The 22,563-nt window shown below is 36.9% G+C and overlaps 1 protein-coding gene across 1 annotated transcript in view; it reads right to left on the bottom strand.

The window, feature by feature from the left end:
- The window catches only part of LOC122799236 (bone gamma-carboxyglutamate protein), a 77,304-nt gene that overhangs the window by 29,203 nt on the left and 25,538 nt on the right, over positions 1–22,563 (bottom strand). Inside the window, exon 2 of the mRNA XM_044068168.1 lies at positions 12,669–12,722. Within this exon, the coding sequence (XP_043924103.1) occupies positions 12,669–12,722 (54 nt within the window). The remainder of the gene's footprint in view (positions 1–12,668; positions 12,723–22,563) is intronic.

Here is a 22,563-nt window from a genome sequence, read left to right as displayed (position 1 = left end):
GATCACCCAATACCAACAGTCCAAAAGACAGATGCTAGAAAACCAGATATAGTGGTCCAAGAAAAGAAGACAAAAGTAGCATTGATCATTGAAATCGCCACACCTAGTGACTACAGTGTCTTGAGTACAGAGACACAAAGTAATAAAATACCTCAATCTGCAGGCAGAAATGAGTGTCATGTGGAAGAAAGATACCCAGACAGTTCCAATAGTAGCAGGAGTAACTGGTCTTATAAAAAAATATTTATAATCGTATTTGGATATGTTACCAATTCATGTAACACCATACGAATTGCAGAAGGAGTAATTACTGGGCACATTGCGGGTGCTGCGAAGAGCACTTTTGGCTAACATCAAATAGTGAAACAATACTAATTTCATAAACTTTAGTTGTACTTTGACTTAGGAATGGAGTCCATTCCCGTCATGGTATTAGAAACACAAAAGACTTGGAGAAATTAAAATGTTAGAAATAGAACTCACCAATTCAGTCAGATAATCTTTAGAGTGGTCAGAAACAAAAAGAACTTTAAATCTAATTACTTCATCTCCTCCCTAAAATTTTGCAACTGGAAACCACTGACATAACTATCTCTTGAATAAGCAGTACACTACTTTAACTTCCAAACCAAGGAACAAAGGTAAAACTTGTAAAAATAGTCCACGGAGGCAAAACGCTCAACCAAAAGATGCTTTATTCCAACAAAAAGTCACAACCTTCACCACAGCTGACCTAGGTTTCATCTGTATGACTTCATCAGAGTGTGGTGAAAAAAGCAACATATATATACACCAGTCTCAATTAAAAACATTAATAGAATAATTAACTAATTGATCAATTTATAACACCTTATAATCTAGCCTAAAAATACATTTAAAAGCAATATAGTGATGAACACATCGTACCCTATTAAAAAATGTAATTGATTTAAAATCTAATATAAGTAAGTGTAAATACATATTAATAAATGTTAATAAATATTGTACATATACATATGAATATTAAATATAAACTATATAAAAACCTATACGCCATTTAATTGTAAATATAAATATATATAATTCCTTGTTATTTACAATTTGAAAGTGGAAGAAAGCAACTTGTCCAATGGATATAAAAACTTCACCCTCAACATGTTAAATACCTAAGTTTCAGCAAGGGTTTAAGCGACACACACTCATTCAAACCAGGATAAATATAAGCCTGAAGTCTTAGTTGCCATGTTTACTCACAAACGTCAAGATGGCAATCTAAAACTCTTCCATGTTTATCCTTGATCTGTTGTTGAACAACAAAAAACTTAAAATAATGGTCTTCATAAGCCATGATGTGTCTAGCTAAAGAATTAGTCACTTTTTTGTGTTTAATATCTAAAATGTGCTCATTAACTCTCTCCCTAAACTTCCTACAAGTCTTGCCAACATAAAATGCCGTGCACACCTGGCATTTGGCAAGATAAATCACATTTTGAGAATGACAATCAAAGTGACACATAAATTTAATAGAAGTGTGGTTAATTATAATTTGTCTACCTGTTATTAAAATGTGTCTACACGTCATGCATCTCCCACATTTGAAATTACCTATGTTTTTGTTGGTCCTAATTTCAACCGGCTGAGTATTATACTCAAAAATTTCTTTTAAACTTTTGTCCTTTCTGAATATAAACTTAAGTTTGTGTGTTGCCAACCTAGAAAATTCATCCAATTTAGAGAAAGATACCCAATATTTTTCAATTATTCTGATAATGTACTCTGCATCCGCATTATAAGTTAAAATGTACAAGAAATGTTCCTTAAAAGGAACATTACTACTCACACTTCCATTTGAGACATTAAAAAATTCCTTATCACTATTTAAAATAGGTACATACAAACCACTGTCCCTTTTACTTTGAACTTCGTGTCTAATTTCTTCACACATATGTTTAGGGTACCCTCTATTCAAAAATAATTTTGACATAAAATCCAACTCAACCTGGAAGTCCACGTCCTCACTTACCATACGGGCTGCTCTTACCATTTGCCCCTTGATAATGGCTTTCTTTTGATATACTGGATGCCAACTATCAAAATGTAAGTATGAATTGGAGAACGTGGGCTTCCTGTAAATTTTAGAAATCAAACATTTCTTTGTCCTATCAAAAATCAACCTAATATCCAAATATGTGATGTTGTTATATTTGACCTCATGTGTAAACTTTAAAAACCATACTGTTTGATTAATATATCGAATAAAAGCTTCTAAAATATTTTTGTCCCCTTGCCAAATGATAAGGATGTCGTCTAAAAAACGTGTGTAAAATTTAATATGTGAACTAAATTCACTATCAAATACAAATGTAGATTCCCAATAGGCCATTATATAGTTAGCATATATGGGGGCACAAGCTGCCCCCATAGCTACCCCCGTGGATTGTCGAAATAAATGTTCTTCAAAAGACAAAAAATTGTTTTTTAAGACTATTTCCATTAATCTGACATATAAATTAATGGTATGTTGTTCATAAATGCCTGTTGCAAAAAGTTGTTCCTCCAACCACAATAACCCCATATCATGTGGTATACATGTAAACAAATTAATGACGCCAATAGTTACAAAGCAAGTGTCATTCTGTAAATCCAGTTTCTTAATTTTGTCAAGTAAATGCCACGAATCTCTAGTTATTTGTGGAAACTTTTGTAAGCCTGGTTTTAATTTAGTGTCCAAAAACTGACTAATAAAAGTAGTTTTACTTCTCTTCCCATCAACTATAGGTCTAAACCTAACATTGTTTAGGCCTTTATGTATTTTGGGAATTCCAAAGATTCTACTAACCACTGGTACACTATTAGACATAAAACTGAATTCTTTTTCATTAATTTCGCCTTGAAAAAGCATATCATCTAAACTCAATTCTACCTTTTTATAGGCTATATTAATTTCATTTCTGCTTATTTCCATATAATTGTCACTCATAAGCATGGCTAAAATCTCACTCACATAATCACCTTTGTCAACAATAACAACTCCACTGCCCTTGTCGGGTTTCATAATTCGTATGTTTGGTATATTTTTTAAAAATTTTAAAATGTCAGAATCCTCTTTGTTCATGTTGTTCAAAAACAAATGCTCCCTATTATTTATATAACATCTGATGTCTTGTTCACATAAATTTTGAAAAACCTCCGTAATTTTATTATATGGGGGGTTAAAGGTGCTAGGGTTTTGTAACTTGCCTTCTTGGTAGGCCCTATCTTCTGTTGTGTCATTTTCAAAAAACAAGGCCAGATTAAGTTTGCGCACAAACATTCTAAAATCAATAAGGGTATCAACAATATTGGCCTTCCTACAAGGAACAAAATTAAAACCTTTTGACATAAACTCAGCATGTACATTATCCAAAATAGTACTAGAATAATTAAAAATCTTAAAGTCCTTTGCTACATTAAATAAAATAGTAGGGTTATTTAATACTCCAACTTCACTTATAGCATTTACATCATCATTTAAAATAGTTTCACCCTCGTTCATATCCATCATAGTAGAAATAAAGGTATTGGTTCCATTAATTGATTTGAACTGCCCTGCAATATTTAACAAATTATCTATAGGTTCCTGTTGCTGCATTGTCTCCACATAGGAACCATCTAAATTAATACATTCCTGTACATTGTTATTAAACTCTAAATCTAAATAATTATAAATACTTAATTGTGATAAATTAAACCGTTCATCACTGTTTGTACTAAGATTGTTGTGTACTGAACACACATCTATGTCAACTAGATTACTATCAAAAACCATCTTATTCTTACTACTGTCAACATCATGTAAAAAAATATCTTGAATTGACAAGTTTTCTACATTTAAATCATGGTCGCTGTGTGTTAAACACCCTTCTGTTTCAAAAATATTCCTCGTAGAAGCAATCCTGTTCAAACTGCTATCAATATCAAACAAACAACAGTCATGGTCAATCTCTATAATGCTTGAATCAGTATTATTCACATCTTGAACATGCTCGTCATGAAAATTGAACGCTTGATCTCGAATATCAACATTAAGCAAACTATTCATATTTACAAAGGAGTCACATGTAATGTTCATTGAATTAGTCATTTCGTTTGGCTTACCATATTTGTCCAGTATATTGCCAAACCCGTTACTTTCTTGACATGAAATGCCACATAAACCACGCTCAACGATTACAGCTAACAAAAAACACTCGATTTGGTTTGTAGATAAGTCCACTGAAACGCTGTTTACAAAATGATTAGTGCCATAAATGCCTTGAGATTTACTACACTTTAAAGTTTACACATGAGGTTAAATATAACAACATCACATATTTGGATATTAGGTTGATTTTTGATAGGACAAAGAAATGTTTGATTTCTAAAATTTACAGAAAGCCCACATTCTCCAATTCATACTTACATTTTGATAGTTGGCATCCAGTATATCAAAAGAAAGCCATTATCAAGGGGCAAATGGTAAGAGCAGCCCGTATGGTAAGTGAGGACGTGGACTTCCAGGTTGAGTTGGATTTTATGTCAAAATTATTTTTGAATAGAGGGTACCCTAAACATATGTGTGAAGAAATTAGACGCGAGGTTCAAAGTAAAAGGGACAGTGGTTTGTATGTACCTATTTTAAATAGTGATAAGGAATTTTTTAATGTCTCAAATGGAAGTGTGAGTAGTAATGTTCCTTTTAAGGAACATTTCTTGTACAATTTAACTTATAATGCGGATGCAGAGTACATTATTAGAATAATTGAAAAATATTGGGTATCTTTCTCTAAATTGGATGAATTTTCTAGGTTGGCAACACACAAACTTAAGTTTATATTCAGAAAGGACAAAAGTTTAAAAGAAATTTTTGAGTATAATACTAAGCCGGTTGAAATTAGGACCAACAAAAACTTAGGTAATTTCAAATGTGGGAGATGCATGACATGTAGACACATTTTAATAACAGGTAGACAAATTATAATTTACCACACTTCTATTAAATTTATGGGTCACTTTGACTGTCATTCTCAAAATGTGATTTATCTTGCCAAATGCCAGATGTGCACGGCATTTTATGTTGGCAAGACTTGTAGGAAGTTTAGGGAGAGAGTTAATGAGCACATTTTAGATATTAAACACAAAAAAGTGACTAATTCTTTAGCTAGACACATCATGGCTTATGAAGACCATTATTTTAAGTTTTTTGTTGTTTAACAACAGATCAAGGATAAACATGGAAGAGTTTTAGATTGCCATCTTGACGTTTGTGAGTTAAAATGGCAACTAAGATTTCAGGCTTATATTTATCCTGGTTTGAATGAGTGTGTGTTGCTTAAACCCTTGCTGAAACTTAGGTATTTAACATGTTGAGGGTGAAGTTTTTATATCCATTGGACAAGTTGCTTTCTTCCACTTTCAAATTGTAAATAACAAGGAATTATTTATATTTATATTTACAATTAAATGGCGTATAGGTTTTTATATAGTTTATATTTAATATTCATATGTATATGTACAATATTTATTAACATTTATTAATATGTATTTACACTTACTTAGATTTTAAATCAATTACATTTTTTAATAGGGTACGATGTGTTCATCACTATATTGCTTTTAAATGTATTTTTAGGCTAGATTATAAGGTGTCATAAATTGATCAATTAGTTAATTATTCTATTAATGTTTTTAATTGAGACTGGTGTATATATATGTTGCTTTTTTCACCACACTCTGATGAAGTCACATAGACGAAACCTAGGTCAGCTGTGGTGAAGGTTGTGAATTTTTGTTGGAATAAAGCATCTTTTGGTTGAGCGTTTTGCCTCCGTGGACTATTTTTACACTACTTTAACTTGACTTACTTACTTACAAATAGTAAACCATCATGCACCCACCAGAACTATAAGAATACACGCAAAGTATGCCCTGTGGCTAAAGAAACTAAATCCATTCTCAAAGACAGGGACAAAGCTTGGATACAATTTCACACAAACAAAACCCAAACAACAAGACAAAACTACTTAGAACTCCAAAATAAATCAAATAAACTAATTAAACTAGACAAAATTAACTACTACCAAAACATCCAGAAAAAACATGCTTACAATCCACAAAAATTCTGGGCTGCAATAAATTCTGTACTTCAGCCAGGGAAATCTGCTACTCCAATGCCAGCAGTGGTAAACAACCATGATAACACTCCCACTCAAGTCAATAAATATTTCACCAAAACAGTTCAAGCCCTTGCAGATACCCAGAATAATGCTAGTTGCCCTATGCTACCATCCACCAAAATAGAACAAACACACAAGATAATATCTTCTACTTTAGCTTGCACCTAGTGTCGATCAAATCTATTTTAAAACTACTCTATAAACTTAAAACAACCATCCTGGCCACTGACAATTTACCAGCAGAAGTCCTTCAGATAGCTGCACAGGCAATAGCCTATTCTGTTGCTATTCTCATTACTAAATCTATATCGGGGTGCAAGGTACCTACTATATGGAAAACCTCACATATAATACCACTACACAAAGGAGGTAACTCCTTAGAACTCACTAACTACCATCTAATTGCTATTCTATCCCCCTTATCAAAAATATTAGAAAGAGTGAGTTGTTCACACCCAACTAATGGACTACCTCCTAAGTAACAATCTGCTATCTAAATCTCAGCACGGCTTTAGATCCTTCCACAGCACCAACACAGCACTAATGTCCTTTACAAACATAGTTAACCACTACAGAAACAGTGGACAATTTATTTCTACTCTATTTTTGGTTCTATCTAAAGCTTTCATCATAGTCAGCCACAATATGCTTCTTAATATGCCATCGGTCCTAAACATCAGCACCTCCTGCATCTCATAGTTCAAAAGTTACCTATCGGGATGACAGCAAGCAGTCCAATGGCAGAACCAACTGTCTCCTCTTTTACCAGTATCCTTAGGAGTCCCTCAAGGCTTCATCCTTGGCCCATTACTTTTCTCTCTGTTTACCAACCGGCTGTCTTCCTCCACACCCATTACCTTGGTAGTATTTATTTATTTATTTTACATTTGTTGGCTGGGCTAGTCTAGCTGGATACATGTCCATTTTCAGTAGAGGCCCAGGGAGATAAGCTCCAAGCATTAGTAAATTACAAAAAAGGTTACAATAGTTAAAAAATGACTAAATTCAAATACAAAGAAATTAAAAAAAAGATTTAAGAGAATCAAAAAGTGTTTCTGTAATAATAGCTCACAGGCTGTGCAAGGTTTAAAATACAACTGAGTACAAGGACATTCAGTATTCTGAAAAAAAAATAATGATTAGTAGGTCTGAGAAAGAGAAAGAGAGAGCAGAAGAAGGCAAGAATCACAAGGGCTAGAATAAGGTTAGATTCTATTGATTAAAGCTGTGGAGGGGACAAAGGTTGGAAGGAAGGGGTATAGAAAAAAGAGCATTAAGGGGGAAAAGGTAGGGTTTAGTCTGGTTTAGAACAGGGACAAAGCCAATGAAATTTCAGATGTTCTTTAAGATGTTTCTTGAAGAGTGGTGTGGATGAGAGAGACGTGAGTGTACTAGGAAGATTGTTCCAGATTTTACCCACAATGTTAGTAAAAAGTGAGTCCCCAGCTTTATTGTTTGATTTAATATTGGAGATTAATAGCTTATTTGCTGAGCGAAGTGTTGCAAGATTTCTATATGGGGAGATCAGGTTGGAGAGGATTGGGGTATTGTTTGGGTGATGAAGAATATTATGTGAGATAAGCAGTTGCTTATACAGTAGATGGTTTTGTAGTTCTGACCATCCAAGTTGTTTAAGGTTGTGACAATGGTGGGTTCTGAAAGGGGTGGCAGTGACAAATCTAGCTATGTTATTACAGCTAGTTTCAAACTTGCTTAGATTGTGTTTTGATAGATTGATGTATATGGCGGAAGCATAGAATAGAGTAGTACAATTCGCAGATGACATCACCCTTATATGTGCCGTCCCCACATTTGATAACCTTCACTCCCTAACCCAAAACTGCTTTTCATTAGTCGAAACCTGGTTCACTCACTCCCAGCTTATTCTTAACCCCAATAAAACAAAACTACTACTTTTCAGTCCATGTAGATCTCCCCCTCCAAGTGATAATTTTATCATCATGTCCAAAAACATAACCAAGATCACCCCAACCACCCCCACACAAAACTGTTAGATGTAGAAATAAACAACAACCTGAGATTTGACATTCACATAGCCCAAACTATCAAGAAAGTTCACAAAAAACTAGGAGTCCTCTATTGGAACAAGCAGTTTCTTACTAAACATGGTAAAGCCACAATAGCTAGGAAACATCTCTTATTTACCCTACTCTACGTGTCTCCAGTTCTAACTAACCTTTGCAAGACTGACTTAAACAAATTAGAGTCTTGTTATAACAAGATTTCTAGGATTGCTACAGAGACCTCATATAGGACCCATCACTGGGTATTACTCAAACAGCTAAACTGGCTTGAGCTGCCTCAGCTACTGCAACTCAATCAATTGTCACTTGCACACAAGTTATACTACTATCCTGATAAAATCCCAGTGCTCTAGAATCTAATTCAGCCCTATACAACAACAAGAACCTTAAGATCTAGTAACCAAAACCTCATAAATGTCATTAAACATAATAATGATGCTAGGAAATCTCTCTTTGGTTACTCTATTTCTAAAGATTGGAATACTCTACCTAGCCACCTGACATCTAATAGCTCTGCTACACAATTTAAAAAACTCTTGAAAACACACTATATTAACAACTGGTTATGCTCCTGTGACTCCCCAGGGTAAACATCTGCTTAAAAATATATTTTCCATCATAGAACCAATAGGCCTCATATAAAATCCTGCAATATCTACAGAGCTAACCCTTTTCTATCTTGTATTGATCCAATAATCACTACTTTAATTTGCCCAATCTAGTCATTATGCTTACTACCAACTTATTCTCTATTTTCCCACTCATAGTGTTAGTACTCTGTTATGCTGCTTCACCTTTTTACTTAGCAACAGTTTGACTACCTTCAACATCTGACACAGTTACAATGTGCAAATTCTATATTAATCCCATTTAAAGTATTATGAGTGACTCATTTACAATGTGTGATTTCTATATTAATCCCATTGATAGTATTCTTATGAATGTATATTATTTTTACTATGTACTGCATGCTATTATGAGATGTGTGTTTCTTCTTGACTGATATATGTTATCTGGAGCTTTTTACTATGTACTGCTTGCTATTCTTGGATTATGTTTTGTTTGTTTCTTCTTGACTTATGTATGTAAATTAGAGCTTTTCTCCCTGGGCCACCGCTGAAAATGGACATGTGTCGAGTTTGACTATCCCGGTAAACAAATGTAAAATAAATAAATAAATAAATGAGAAGTCTAGTAATTGGTGATCCTACAAGAATGGTGACACTAAAGGCTTGGGGATGATCCACGGTGTTCCTCAAGTATGAAGGCATGGTAAATGCTGAATCAAGGCAAGGAGAGAGTGTTATCCTTGCACAAAAAAAGTCTAAGTTATAACACAAACATGGATGTGTTGTAGATACAGCAGATCCTCAAGATCAGACAGTTGTTAAAACTTCTGGCATTTAGAAGAACGATCTTGATACATTCAGAATTTGGATTTCCAGTGTCACTGTTTACAATGTTTGAATGTTCAGCAGTCAGTCATGGCCTACAAAAGGCACTATGGGGGCAGCAAGGGCTTTGGCCTAAAAGTGCAAGCCATGGAGGAAGATGTATAGGGCATCTCTAGCAAAGCAGGTTGGCCTACCTTCTGTCTTCTTCCAGGATGACACATACTGTATCTCTCTAGAATTATATCAACTACTTATCCAATGAATGAAGTCAGTATCTTGTGTTTGTATTTAGGCATCATTTCCAGGCAAATATAGGATTTTACCCAGGGCCAGAATCTTACATACAGCACATATATGGCGAGATCCAACATGCTTCTCTACATATCCTTCAGGGTACAGTGCTACAAGTCATTAATGCCCACATGGATAACCTCCAAGTCTTATTCATATTTACACAGTGTGAGGAACTGATGAGTCCTTGTGATATCATGGATCCTGATGAAGGACAGACAAGTAATTCCTACCCTGTCCTTGTCCAGACTCATGTACCTGGAAATGGAGTTAAAATTTATTTGAACATTTCTACCAGTCTTCTCTGAGCTTGTGGTGGTGGAAGGCTTATAGCCCACAGACCAGTGCCTTTGCTATATGGTACTGCATTTAGGCTGAGATTTTATGTGAATGGATAGAGCTTTGATCTTTATGTGAGACGTGCAGCTTAATACTACAGTCTGTCCATTATTGTACTTGTCAAAACAATTAGTATGCTGCCTGCCTCTGTGCTATGCATTAGCAACAAACATAGTATATTGAACAACATTAATGCACACTAATGAACCTGGGGACACAGATGAAGTTTCACTGACAGGCTATGTAATGTGCAGTTATTAAGCACTAATTCTGTTTCACATTAACTGTATACACACACACACACACACACACACACACACACACACACACACACATATATATATATATATATATATATATATATATATATATATGGGTCTACTTCAAAAGAATGAAAACCCACATTACCGAAAATGACATCACCAAGACAACATTGCTGAAACCTGACTTTAACGAACGATCACAATGCCAAAGAATTTCACAGTGTAAGTATCCAGTTGGCCACCATCTAGCAACGAAACACACCACACTACCTGAAGCCCACACCCTCCCAAAATAAATATACCAACTCCAGGATTGCACTACAGTGGGGCAGAGGGCAAGTTTCCCCTTGTTGGTCACCTGGATACTTACCCTGTGAAATCCTTTGGCATTGTGGTCATTCATTAAAGTCAGATTTTGATAATGTCATCTCGCTGATGTCGTCTTTGGTAATGTGGGTTTTTGTTCTTTTGAAGTAGACCTATATATATATATATATATATATATATATATATATATATATATATATATTTATAAAATGTACGTGTGTGTATCTGTGTCAAATACTTCTTGCTGCCACATATATTTTACTGTTTCTATCAAGGCATACCATGTTTATTGAAACAAATGCTGTTTTTTGATATCGACTTTTTTGTAATTAAATGCCTGGCAAGCTGCATGTTTAACACATTAAAAACGTGGTACAGCATAGAATCTAAAAATGTTTATGTATCACAGAGAATATGAATAGAATTTCAAGCATAACTATTCATTACGGGTTCTCAAAATGGATTAATGAAATTCACCAGTTCTTCTTTGCTGATAAGATGAAGTTCTTGAATCTGTTCCTTGAACACATAACAGCCTGATTATGATGGGAGGTCTCCTAATAATCCTCTGTGTTATATTACTAAAGCAATTGTTTGGCATAGGTATATGGAACTGCATGAATATAATAATAATAATAATAATAATAATAATAATAATAATAATAATAATAATAATACCACTAATAATAATAATAATAATAATAATAATAATACCACTAATAATAATAATAATAATAAATAATAAATTCATTGCATCAATATAGTGTTTAGTCTTTTGAATTGCAGTATTACATTTAGTTTGTAAATTTGCATATTTTCAGCAAAATTATTAAAGTCTAATTTCCACACTCTGATTTTCATTATTTTCTTTCTACTTTAAAAAGCCTTGTTGTGTCTTTCGGCTTATCCCGGTTAGGGGTCGCCACAGCGGAACTCCGGTCTACTAATGTTTGGTAGTGGATTTTTATGTGCCGAGTTACCAGCCCTGATGCACAACCTTCAGTGAAGGCACGCCCATTCACGTATGCCTCCACACAGAAGACGCTCTAGCTGAGAATCTAACGGGACAACGTCTTGCTGTGAGGCAACAACGCTACCGCAGCACCACTACCGCGGGTAGCCTGAGTATGAGAAAATAAATGATTGTTTAAAGACAAGATTTGCTCTTATCTCTTCCAGATATAATGGTGCATTGGCTCTTTACTACTAGGCAATGCCTTTTATAGTTCTAGGTGTGACTCAGCAGCTGTGTTTCTGTTTGTTTTTAAGTGACATCAGTGATACCATTAATATCAGCCACTGCTTTTTAGTTTTCCTCAAAAACTCCAGTAAGAATGCAACATTTAGATTCATAGGTTAGTACTAAGCTAACTGCCCTTGCAAGCCATTTTAAGCATAGCCAATTATCCCTTGTGAGACTCAAACCCTGCACCTTGCGTTTGTAAGGCAAACAACTCAACCATTAAGCCACCCTCCCAACTACTTGCATACCAACTAAAATAATGGATTTCAAGGAAATTTTAGACCAGATCACTCAGTCACCAAAACTTGCCTTTCTTCTCATAGTTATGGTGTGTTGTGCTGCTAATTTACTTATATTAACGGTTGTATGTTTAAAATCTAATTTTATTTATACTCTACCACAGTACATATTATCCTGGAACAATCAAAGTGACCAAAAACCAGAGTAACAATCTCTGGTATCGTTTCTTCAACTTCAACAAATAAAAACAGAATTTCATTATTCTAATAATTCCGAAACAATAGTTTTGACAATATGCATGCTGCTGCAAAATATATCAGTTACATTACAGATGTGTACAAAGGTGTACATACCTTCTCTGCTCTGTGATCCATGGGAATCTTGTGCACTGTGAGAACTGTCTGCATCTAGAAACGTAAGTAATATATATAATTGTGATTAATCATATTATATATTAAACACCATCCATATCTAAACAATACTTTAGTAAGATGCCATGGATCAAAAAAGGGAAAAAAAAGAATCATGGACCTATACTGAGGCAAATATAATTTTTAAACCGACTGAAGAACGTAGAAAATTGAAAGCAGTTTCACTCGGTATGGTTTATGTAAAGATGCTAAATGTGATTTATAGAAATTAATATGTTAGTGTATGGGATATATTAAGAGAGGAATGTAGAAAAGTTTAAGCAGCTTCATTTACTATGAATAATATAAAGACATGGATGCGATTTGTAGGAGTGAATAGATTTGTTTCCAGGATATTATTAAGATGGCAAAGCTAATATATTGTTTTATTAAAATTAAGTCCTACATTTAATGAGTAATGGTAGAGTTGATCAGGGCATGGCTTGGGAATTAGAATTATTTGTAAAACCTTGCTTTGGAGTTATATAATTTGCAAAACAAGTTTTTGCTTGGGGAGAATCAAATGCATGTTTCTTTATGCATGGAAGTCAAAACATTCCATGTGCATTGATGGCATCCTGCCAGGGATGACTGTGAGTGCTGTTCATAAACAATGTGCATTTTGGACCAGGGATGATACTCTGTAGAATGATATATCATACCCCTTTGCAGTTCATAACCTTTCTTACACTACATTGTATGTAGACTTGTCCATTGTGTAAGCACTGTACTTCATGCATGGCATACAAAGACAAATGACTTGCCCCACAAGATCCTGCATACAGTTTGGTTTCAAGGAGGTAAAGCATGGGACCTAAATCATATATGTACAGTAGAGGTAATGCTTGTGACTGCAGTGTTCCCATTCCCTATTGATGTACTGCTTAGTTAGCAGAGCTGAGAGCAAAGGACATCACTGCTAAACTTAAAAAAAAATCTCTTGCACGGTAGACTAAATCTACCAAGAAAGGATTCCCTGTTGTGAAGAATGTGTTGCTTCCAACATACAAATTCCTCATCCTTAGTTCTGGTCCAGTAGTTCTCCAAACTGTGGAAATAGCCAATGTTCAAGATCACCACATTAACATATCATATCACTGCACCCCAGCACACAGTCTGGCAGAAGACTAAGCCTTTATGAATCACTCTGTGCCATGACTGATGACCAGGGAACTGACATGGTATGCCACCAGTTATCTGTAACAATGAGTGGTCTCTCAAAGGGATTATACATGATGTTGCTCATCTAAAGCCCTGATAGTAGTGTGATTCAGTTTTATGAATCATGCTATTGTCAGGACATAGAAGAGCAACATCATTCACAGCACCTTTAAGGGACTGCAAATGATATTTTTGAATACTAGGACCCATAAATTTGAAAAACTCCCTTACCAGCATCAGTAAGAAGCTGAGATCCCTCATAACATCCTCCAAAGCTAGTTACAAAAATAAAATTGCCAAAGATTCCAAAGACAACCACAAGGCATTCTATAGTTATGTCAAGAATCTAAATGGCAATGCTCAGATATGCCCTGAGCTACAACAGAACAGCATTAAATATACTGATCCCAAGGATATTGCCAATATCCTGGCAGATCAATTTAGTGTCAGCTTCACCCCCTCTCACCCCCTAAAGGGCCCATCTCAATACCAAAAGATTGCAAATTCTAGTAATCACGGCCACACAGGTAGAAACTACACTCTCCAAAGCTAAGAATACAGCATCCATGGGACCAGATGACATCCCGGGCTGTGTACTACATGAACTACAAAATGAACTGGCACCTCACCTAAGTGTCATGTTTAATCATAGCCTCACCTCAGGCTTCATGCCCACTGAGTGGCACACAGCTACAGTTATCCCATTCCACAAGTGGGGATCCACCTTGGATCCCAGGAACTACCGTCCCATCAGTCTGACGAGCCTGATCTGCAAGCCATGGAATGCATTATCATGGAACTTATAAACAAAGACATTGGCAACCTTCAAACTCTGGACCCCACCCAGTTTGGGTTCGGGAAGGGCTGATCTTGTCTCCTGAACCTGATTGACTTCTTCGAATCAGTCTGCAGAGCTGAGGACGACGGTAAGGCGGTCCACACAGCCTATCTGGACCTCACAAAGGCCTTCGACACCATCCCCCACTCTGGAATCATAGATAAACTTACTAAGCGGGGCATAAATCTCTACGTCACTCATTGGGCTGCCATCTGGCTTACTGACAGAACCCAGACTGTAAAAGTAGCCGACTCCAAATCCAGCTCCAGACAAGTGACAAGTGGAGTACCTCAGGGTTCAGTCCTGGGACCACTCTTGTTTGGCATCTACTTCTCTGAAGTACAGGCCAACACTAAAGGACTCTGGCTAACAAAGTTTGCAGATGACTGCAAACTGGGAGCCATTATTGAATCCCCAAATGATGTGGATACTCTACAAAAGGGCCTTACAGAAACATATGCTTGGTGCCAGAGCCATGGGCTCAAGCTTAATGCCAAGAAATGTATAGTTATCCTCTTTGGGAAAAACCATGTACCCATGAATTATCACATAGGTGGCAGTACACTAAACACCAAAAGTGTGATGAGAGACTTAGGGACACAGGTGGACTGTGGTCTCACCTTCAATAACCACATCACCAGAACAGTCAGGAAATCCTTCGTTGTGGCATAACTCATAACTTAGGGCTTTTCATCCAGAAAAAAAGGAGGTCATTGTCCCACTGTACTCATCCCTCATTAGACCCATTATAGAGTACAACGCCCTGTTTGGTATGTACCTCACAACACATATGCAACAGCTGGAAAGGCCGCAGAAATACCACACTAAAAGAATCACAGGGCTAAAACAGATGCTCTATACTGACCGTCTAAAAAAAACTCCAGCTATACTCGGTTGCATATCATCTGCTCAGAGGCAATCTCTGCTTAACATACAAGGCCACGTCAAACCCTGAGCTGTTGGACATGCTCCACTTAAAGAAATCCCATTCCCTCAGAGCCACACACTCCAGGGATCTAAACCTTGTCATCACAATGGACAAGACATGCTGGAGGGATAGGTTCCTGACCCAGAGACTCCCCATACTCTGGAACAGACTGCCCATACATGTCAAGCAGACCACCTCCTTGGTCTCTTCAAAAGGAACCTTGATGATTGGATGGGAGATAGGAAATTCACCCCAGGGATCATGTCAGTCACCCTGCTAGACAGGGGTCCAGGGAAGTAAATATTGTGGGAAGAAATATCTAGGGAATTGTTGTGGCTAGGCTTGTATAGGCCCTAGGGCCAATAGCCTAGTACCAACCTATGAACCTATGTATAAACTGTGATGATTTGGGCAAAATGGTATGCACAAAAGTTATTATTTTTATGCAAAAAAGGTAGTTGAATGATTCATTTTTTTTTCAGATAAAATTTGCAGAATAGCAAGCAAGTATGATTCATAGGTAACAAGAAGTATTGCTATGAAGTGCAGATGGTGAAAATGGTTCCATTTTAGTAGATGAGATCATTATCTTCAGCAGTCTAGTTGTGTAAAGACTGCAGGAGTATAAAAGATAAGTATGGAAATGGTGGGGTTGCTAGCTATTATTGGGGTTTCATTGCTACCAAGCATTTTGTTTGTTGTGTGGAAGAGTGAGCAGTGCCTCTAGACTGACAAAGTGGCATAACAGTCACCATTTTTAGAAAGGTGTGTTCTGGGTATAGATGAATTTCATTTTTTAACATCCCTGAAAAAACATATGCAAGGATGTGGAAAGGAGCCTTTGCCTAAAGACTGGGTGGCACAGTGGTGCAGTGGTTAACATTGCCAGCTCACAACAAGAGGTTCTCCAGTTTGATTCTCGGCTGGGGTGCCTTCTGTGCAGCATCTGCATGTCCTCTCTGCATTCACGTAGGTTTTCTCTGGGTGCTCCGATTTCCTCCCCCATTCCAAAAACATGCATCTGGATCATTTCTCCCTGGACCTTCACTGAAAATAGTCTCAGTCCTAGTCGGACTTTCCCAGTCAACAAATGTTAAATAAATAAATTAATTAATTAATTAATTAAGCCTCTAATTTAGGAGGATGTATGTGAATTCTGCCGTGGCCATGGAGCAGCAAATCAGCTATTTGGTCTTGCACAGATATCAGAGGGATCATGGGAGTTTGTTAGTACTTTATGTATGTATTTTGTGGATTGGAGAAAATGTATGACATTGTACCCTTGAATGTCTTGTAGTAAGTGCTAAAAGAGTGCGGTATCCCAGGGCCACTTTTCCATGCCATTCATTCTCTCTATTTGTGGAATAAGAGTTATGCCCACATTCTGAGCATTAAATTGAGTACATTCAAGGGGGGCATAACGCTTCACCAGTGTGGCATCCTGTCCCTTTTCCTACATGTGATTTTCATATGAAGGCACAGTGAGGGTCTGGAAAGTATTCAGAATGTGGACATGAGGGGGATCTTCAGATATATTGACCTATAGCCTCCAGTGATCTTCAGCATCCACTGGAGTGATTCCATGTGAAGTGTGAAGTTGCTGGTAAGAAAATTAGCATTCCCATGTCAGAGATCGCCATTCTTTTGTGGAATTGAGTGGATTGCCCTTTACAAATGAAGAAGACTTAGCTAACTTAGCTGTAGGAGTTAGGTATTTTCAGATGTTGTCACGAATGTAGGTAAAGAGGATGAGGAGATGGACCATCAGTGGGGTACAGTGGTGATAGTACTGTATGTGTTGTATAGGTGTGTGGTGGTGAATTTAGAGATTAGTATAGGATGAAGTTCTCAGTTTACTGGTCATTCTTTGTCCTCATATTCACCTATGGTTATGAGCTTTAGGTCATGACCAAGAAGATGAGATCACAGATACAGTCAGCAGAAATGCTGTTTCTTCTCAAGTTAACTGGCTTCACTGTCCATGACTCATTGGCAGTCTAGAAGGATCTTGGCATGTAGTCCATTCACCTCCATGTTGTGGGAGCCAGATGAGATGGTATGAGCACATTGTGGTGATGCCTGTATGGACACTTCCCAGTAAAAGTGTACCTTCATGACCCACTACATGTAAGACACAGGGCAGACCCATAACACTTTTAAGCTAGAAAGAGGAAGTGAACAACTTTGTCTGTGGTAAGTCTGAATTAATATTTATATCTATTGCTAGGTCTGTGGAATTTTCAGTGGAGTATTGCAAAAGACTTGCTAGCAGACCTTGAATATAGTGGATGGAAGGAGGAATTAAGGATTCCAGAAGTTCACTTCCTAAGCCAATGAGAAAAGAAAACAAAAAATCTTTGGATGCTTGAGACATTTTTTGTGAATGAGAAAAGGAGTAATTATACTGGGGATACGAACTATGAACTTAGAATGATTTGTTAAGTGGGATTTGGATCTCCATGAACTCCATGTTATGGTTGTGGGTAATTTGATGTGGTGATAGTGTTTCTGACATATACCGATTCTCCTCCAGAGGGCCTGAAGGTATGATGGGTACTAAACTCTGGTATTAGTTGGAGTGCTGTTATTACATTGAAACCATGTCTCAGTAACTACACACACATATGAATGAGCTCAAGGTACAGGAGGACATCAAACACTGGCATCTTTCTGTTTAGACTGCTAACATTGAGTAGTGCCACCAAGTTGATGTTTATATTTATGTTATGTAGAAATTTCCAGGGAGGGAGACTCTGCTTAAAAAAAAGCATTATTGGGGCAGCAAAAAAATTTGCTATAGCAGCCATCTATATACCACCTGGAAATAATATACCCATCCTTGAACCTATCTTGTCACGGATCTCACTCCATATTCTCTACAAGACAATTATCCTTGGAGATGTCAATATTGACTGGAAATAAATGTCAACCCGCTCTCTTAATCGCAGTATCAACCTCTATGGCTTCAATCAGCTAATTGCAACATCCACCCGCTTAAATAAAAGCCACAATAACAGCTCCATCCTGGACTGGATCCTAATTACCAATCTAAAACTTTATCATAACCCCGGCACTCTACCTGACTCCCCGACTGACCACCTCCGTGTTTATGTGCAAAGACACTCTCTTCAAACTCCCAAGTCCCACCTACATAGAGACTGCCACAACCATTCCCACTTTGATTCTGAAACCTTTAACAATACACTCTCATTACTTAATTGGTCCAACCTCCAACACCTTCTTCCCCTCAATGCAGTTTTAGAATTTAACAACACTTTCCTCTGTATACTTACTCCCTAGCACCACTGAGGAAAACTAGAATAAAAACTAGCCATGCCCCCTGGCTCACAAAAGGGTCTCAGTCTCTTATGAAAAAAGAGATAGCATATGGAAACAATGGCTAAAAACTAAATCCCCTATGCTACTCCAAAAATACAAAGAACTTAGAAACCTCCTCAAAAAGCAAATTAACAAGAAAAATAATCTACTATGATGCCCAATCCACCCACCACTCTAACCCCCCCCCCCAAATTTTGACATATCATTAATAAAATCCTCCACCCTGGAAGACCTACTACCCCTAACCCTTTCCCTAACAACACACCTCAAGAAACTGCCACACTACTTATTCTTACTTCATTGAATCTATCTACAAACTAACCCACGCTAACCAAAATAAAAATCCATCCCCACCTTTTCCACTACTACCAATACCACCCCTTCTCTTTTAAACCAGTCCCTACTGTTCATATAAAATCTCTTATGCTTAAACTAAAACCATGTGCCCCCTCTACTGATAACCTATCCGCCCTCTTTCTTAAACTAGCAGCTGACTCTATAGCCTACCTTATCTCAATACTTGTTAACAGATCAATTCAAGAATCTACTGCCCCTGACACCTGGAAATCTTTCCATACCATACCTCTACACAAAGGAGGTAACTGCACAGATGCTTCCAGTTTTAGACCATTAGCCAGTCTCGCCCCACTCTCTAAAATCCTTGGAAAATGCATTCAGAATCAGCTTCTCAAATACCTAATTCAAGAAAACCTTCTGACCCCCCACTCAACATGGCTTTAGGCTAAATCACAGTATTTCCACTGCCCTTCTATCTTTCACTTATACTGTTGCAGAGGCTACAGACAAAAAACAACTACTGTCCTGTCTATTCCTTGACCTCTCAAAAGCGTTTGATACTGTTTCTCACACTAAGCTACTAACTAAATTCTCTGATCTCAACCTCCCCACCTCTGCTGTTCTCTCTTTCTCCAGTTATCTTACTAATTGGTTACAGTCATCACCTGGTCCCCTCTTTTACCTACCCAGACAGGAGTCCCCCAAAGCTCTTTTCTGGGTCATGTTTTCAACATCTTTACTAACCACCTCTACTCATCCTGCAGCAACTCCTCCCTTAAATAATATGCTGACAATTCTACCCTTATCTCCCTCTCTGATAACATCTCTAACTTTCATTCTATTCCTCAAAGCTCATTTCTCACCATCTAACAATGGTTAATTGATAACCAACTCATCCTAAACACTAAAAAAAAAAACTCCTTCTCTTCCTTCCTAAATCTCTCTCCCATCATAAAACCACCCTTACCATCTCATCTCTCATCTCTTGATACCACTGTTATTAAAGCTGAATCACACACCGCGCTCCTTGGCACCATAATCAATGACCAATTAACATTTGTCCTCCATATTCAACAATGTATTAAAAAGACACATCCAAAATTGGGACTACTCTGTAGAAATAGAAAATTCCTGTCCTCTGACTCCAAACCTTCTCTGGCACAGGCATTCCTCCTCTCCTGCCTTCTCTACATCTCTACAATACATACACATTTACAATCAACCTTAATAACTAAACTTGAATAAACATATAACAAAATAGCTAGATTTGCCAGCAACTTACCACACAAATCCCACTACTGCCTTGCTCGAAAACAACTTCAATGGCTTGAATTCCCCAACTACTGCTCCTATCCCAGCTATAAATCACTCACTCCTTACTAAATAAACCCTCAGCCTGTCCTTCCCTCTCCTCTCTAGTATCTGTCTATACTCCTACTCGTACTGCTCAATTCCGATCAATTCCTTCTTGACATCTACAAACCTAATAAAAACATCAGCAAACTACTCTACAAAAGCACAGTGTCCCAAGCCAGGCACAACCCCCCCCCACACACAATATTCAAAATATCAAAGACACTAAAGCTTCAAAAAAGAACTGAAAAACTACCTTTCTAACTCAAGCTCCTGCTCTTGCCAGGATCCTACCCCCCCCCCCCCCCATCCACCTCTCCATAGCCTAAAACTGTATCTCCTAGGATTATTGATGGAATAAATTTTGACTAGGCCAATGAGATGCTATCAGCTGTTTCACTGTATATATATATATATATATATATATATATATATATATATATATATATATATATGTCTACTGCTTTTCATCGTATTCGAAAAAGAACAGTAGACCGCTCAGTCATGCAAAAGTGCACTTATTCGAAAGTGCACTTTCGCAAACTTGCTTCTATGAATGGATCGCACCACAGTGAAGGACAGCAGGAAATTATACTATGTCCTCCACTGTGGTGCAGTAGTTACGGACCTTAGGGTTAGGGCGTGGGTCATGGTAAGGGGATAGCCCTATTAGCTATCCCCTTACCATGACCCGCACCCTAACCCTAACCCTGCACTAAAGTCAGTAGTAGCCCGTTCGCTGAAGTGGGTTTCGCGAAAGTGCACTTTTGATTAAGTGCACTTTCACGTAACTCAGGGTCTACTGTGTGAGTTCGAAGAAGTGTATTTTTGAACTTATAAAGTAGATATATATATATATATATATATATATATTTTTTTTTTTTTGTTAATAGCAACTCGTCTATGCTATGTTGCCTATCTAGATGGCTTTCAATAATACAATGTAATGCCAACGTGGATATAAAACTGTTTGCTCTAGACCTGGATAGGTATTTCATCTTATGTTACCTACTGAAGTCTGGCTCTGTTCCTTATAACCTACCATTTTATTTTGTATATACCTTCCATGTAATTGTTCATTTTTAATCTATACTCTCTTAAATCTATGTAATTTTTTAATATCTATATTAATGAATTTATGTAATTTTTAAACAATTTGTACACTCTTGACTTTATATAATTTTTTGGCACATTTTGGAGCTTTCCTCCTTGGGTGTCCACTGAAAATGGGTCTTTGGCTCAGGTGGACTAACTTGGTTAACAAATGACAAATAAATAAATACATAAATAAATAAATAAATAAATAAATAAATAAATAAATATCAAAGGCCAGTATGAGCAAGCCCTGGAATAAGAGTTGCAAGCCGACCCTGGTGAAACATGAATTCATATCCATCATCTCTTTCCTGGATACACATACTGTATCCCCTTAAAATTACATCAAGTAATTAGTCAACTTTTAAAGCCTGTTATCTCATTTTGGTATCTATGCATCATTCTTGGTAAAGGCAAGATACTATTTAAGACAAGTGTCTTTCCTGCCTATAGTACATGCATAGTAAGTTTGATTATGTCTCTCTGTATGCCTGTCTAGGTAGAATGTCTCAAATCATTCACGCTCACATGGGCCACAACCAGATCATAGTCATACTTTTCTTGTTTAAGTGACCTTAGGGTCCCTGTGACATCACAATCCTAGCACAAGACAAGCAACTTACCAAGTCCAAGTACTCTGTTCTTGTCCAGTCTGTTGAGTGTGGAGTCTGTATTTCTAACTACAGAGTCACCTATGACTAAGATGTTTCCTCATGTATCAGCAGACTTAGTGGGTCTTATGGGCTTAGACCTGCTTTCTTTGTGACTCTTGGTTTATTTGTGTGGAGCTGCAGTATGTGTGAATGGAGAAGCTTTGGCATTTTTTT

Source organism: Protopterus annectens, chromosome 1.part0, assembly GCF_019279795.1.
Source record: "Protopterus annectens isolate FY-2018-M chromosome 1.part0, PAN1.0, whole genome shotgun sequence".
Classification (NCBI taxonomy): Eukaryota; Metazoa; Chordata; order Ceratodontiformes; family Protopteridae; genus Protopterus; species Protopterus annectens.
Note: the sequence above shows the minus strand (reverse complement) of the source record. Positions and strands in the feature narration are given on the sequence as shown.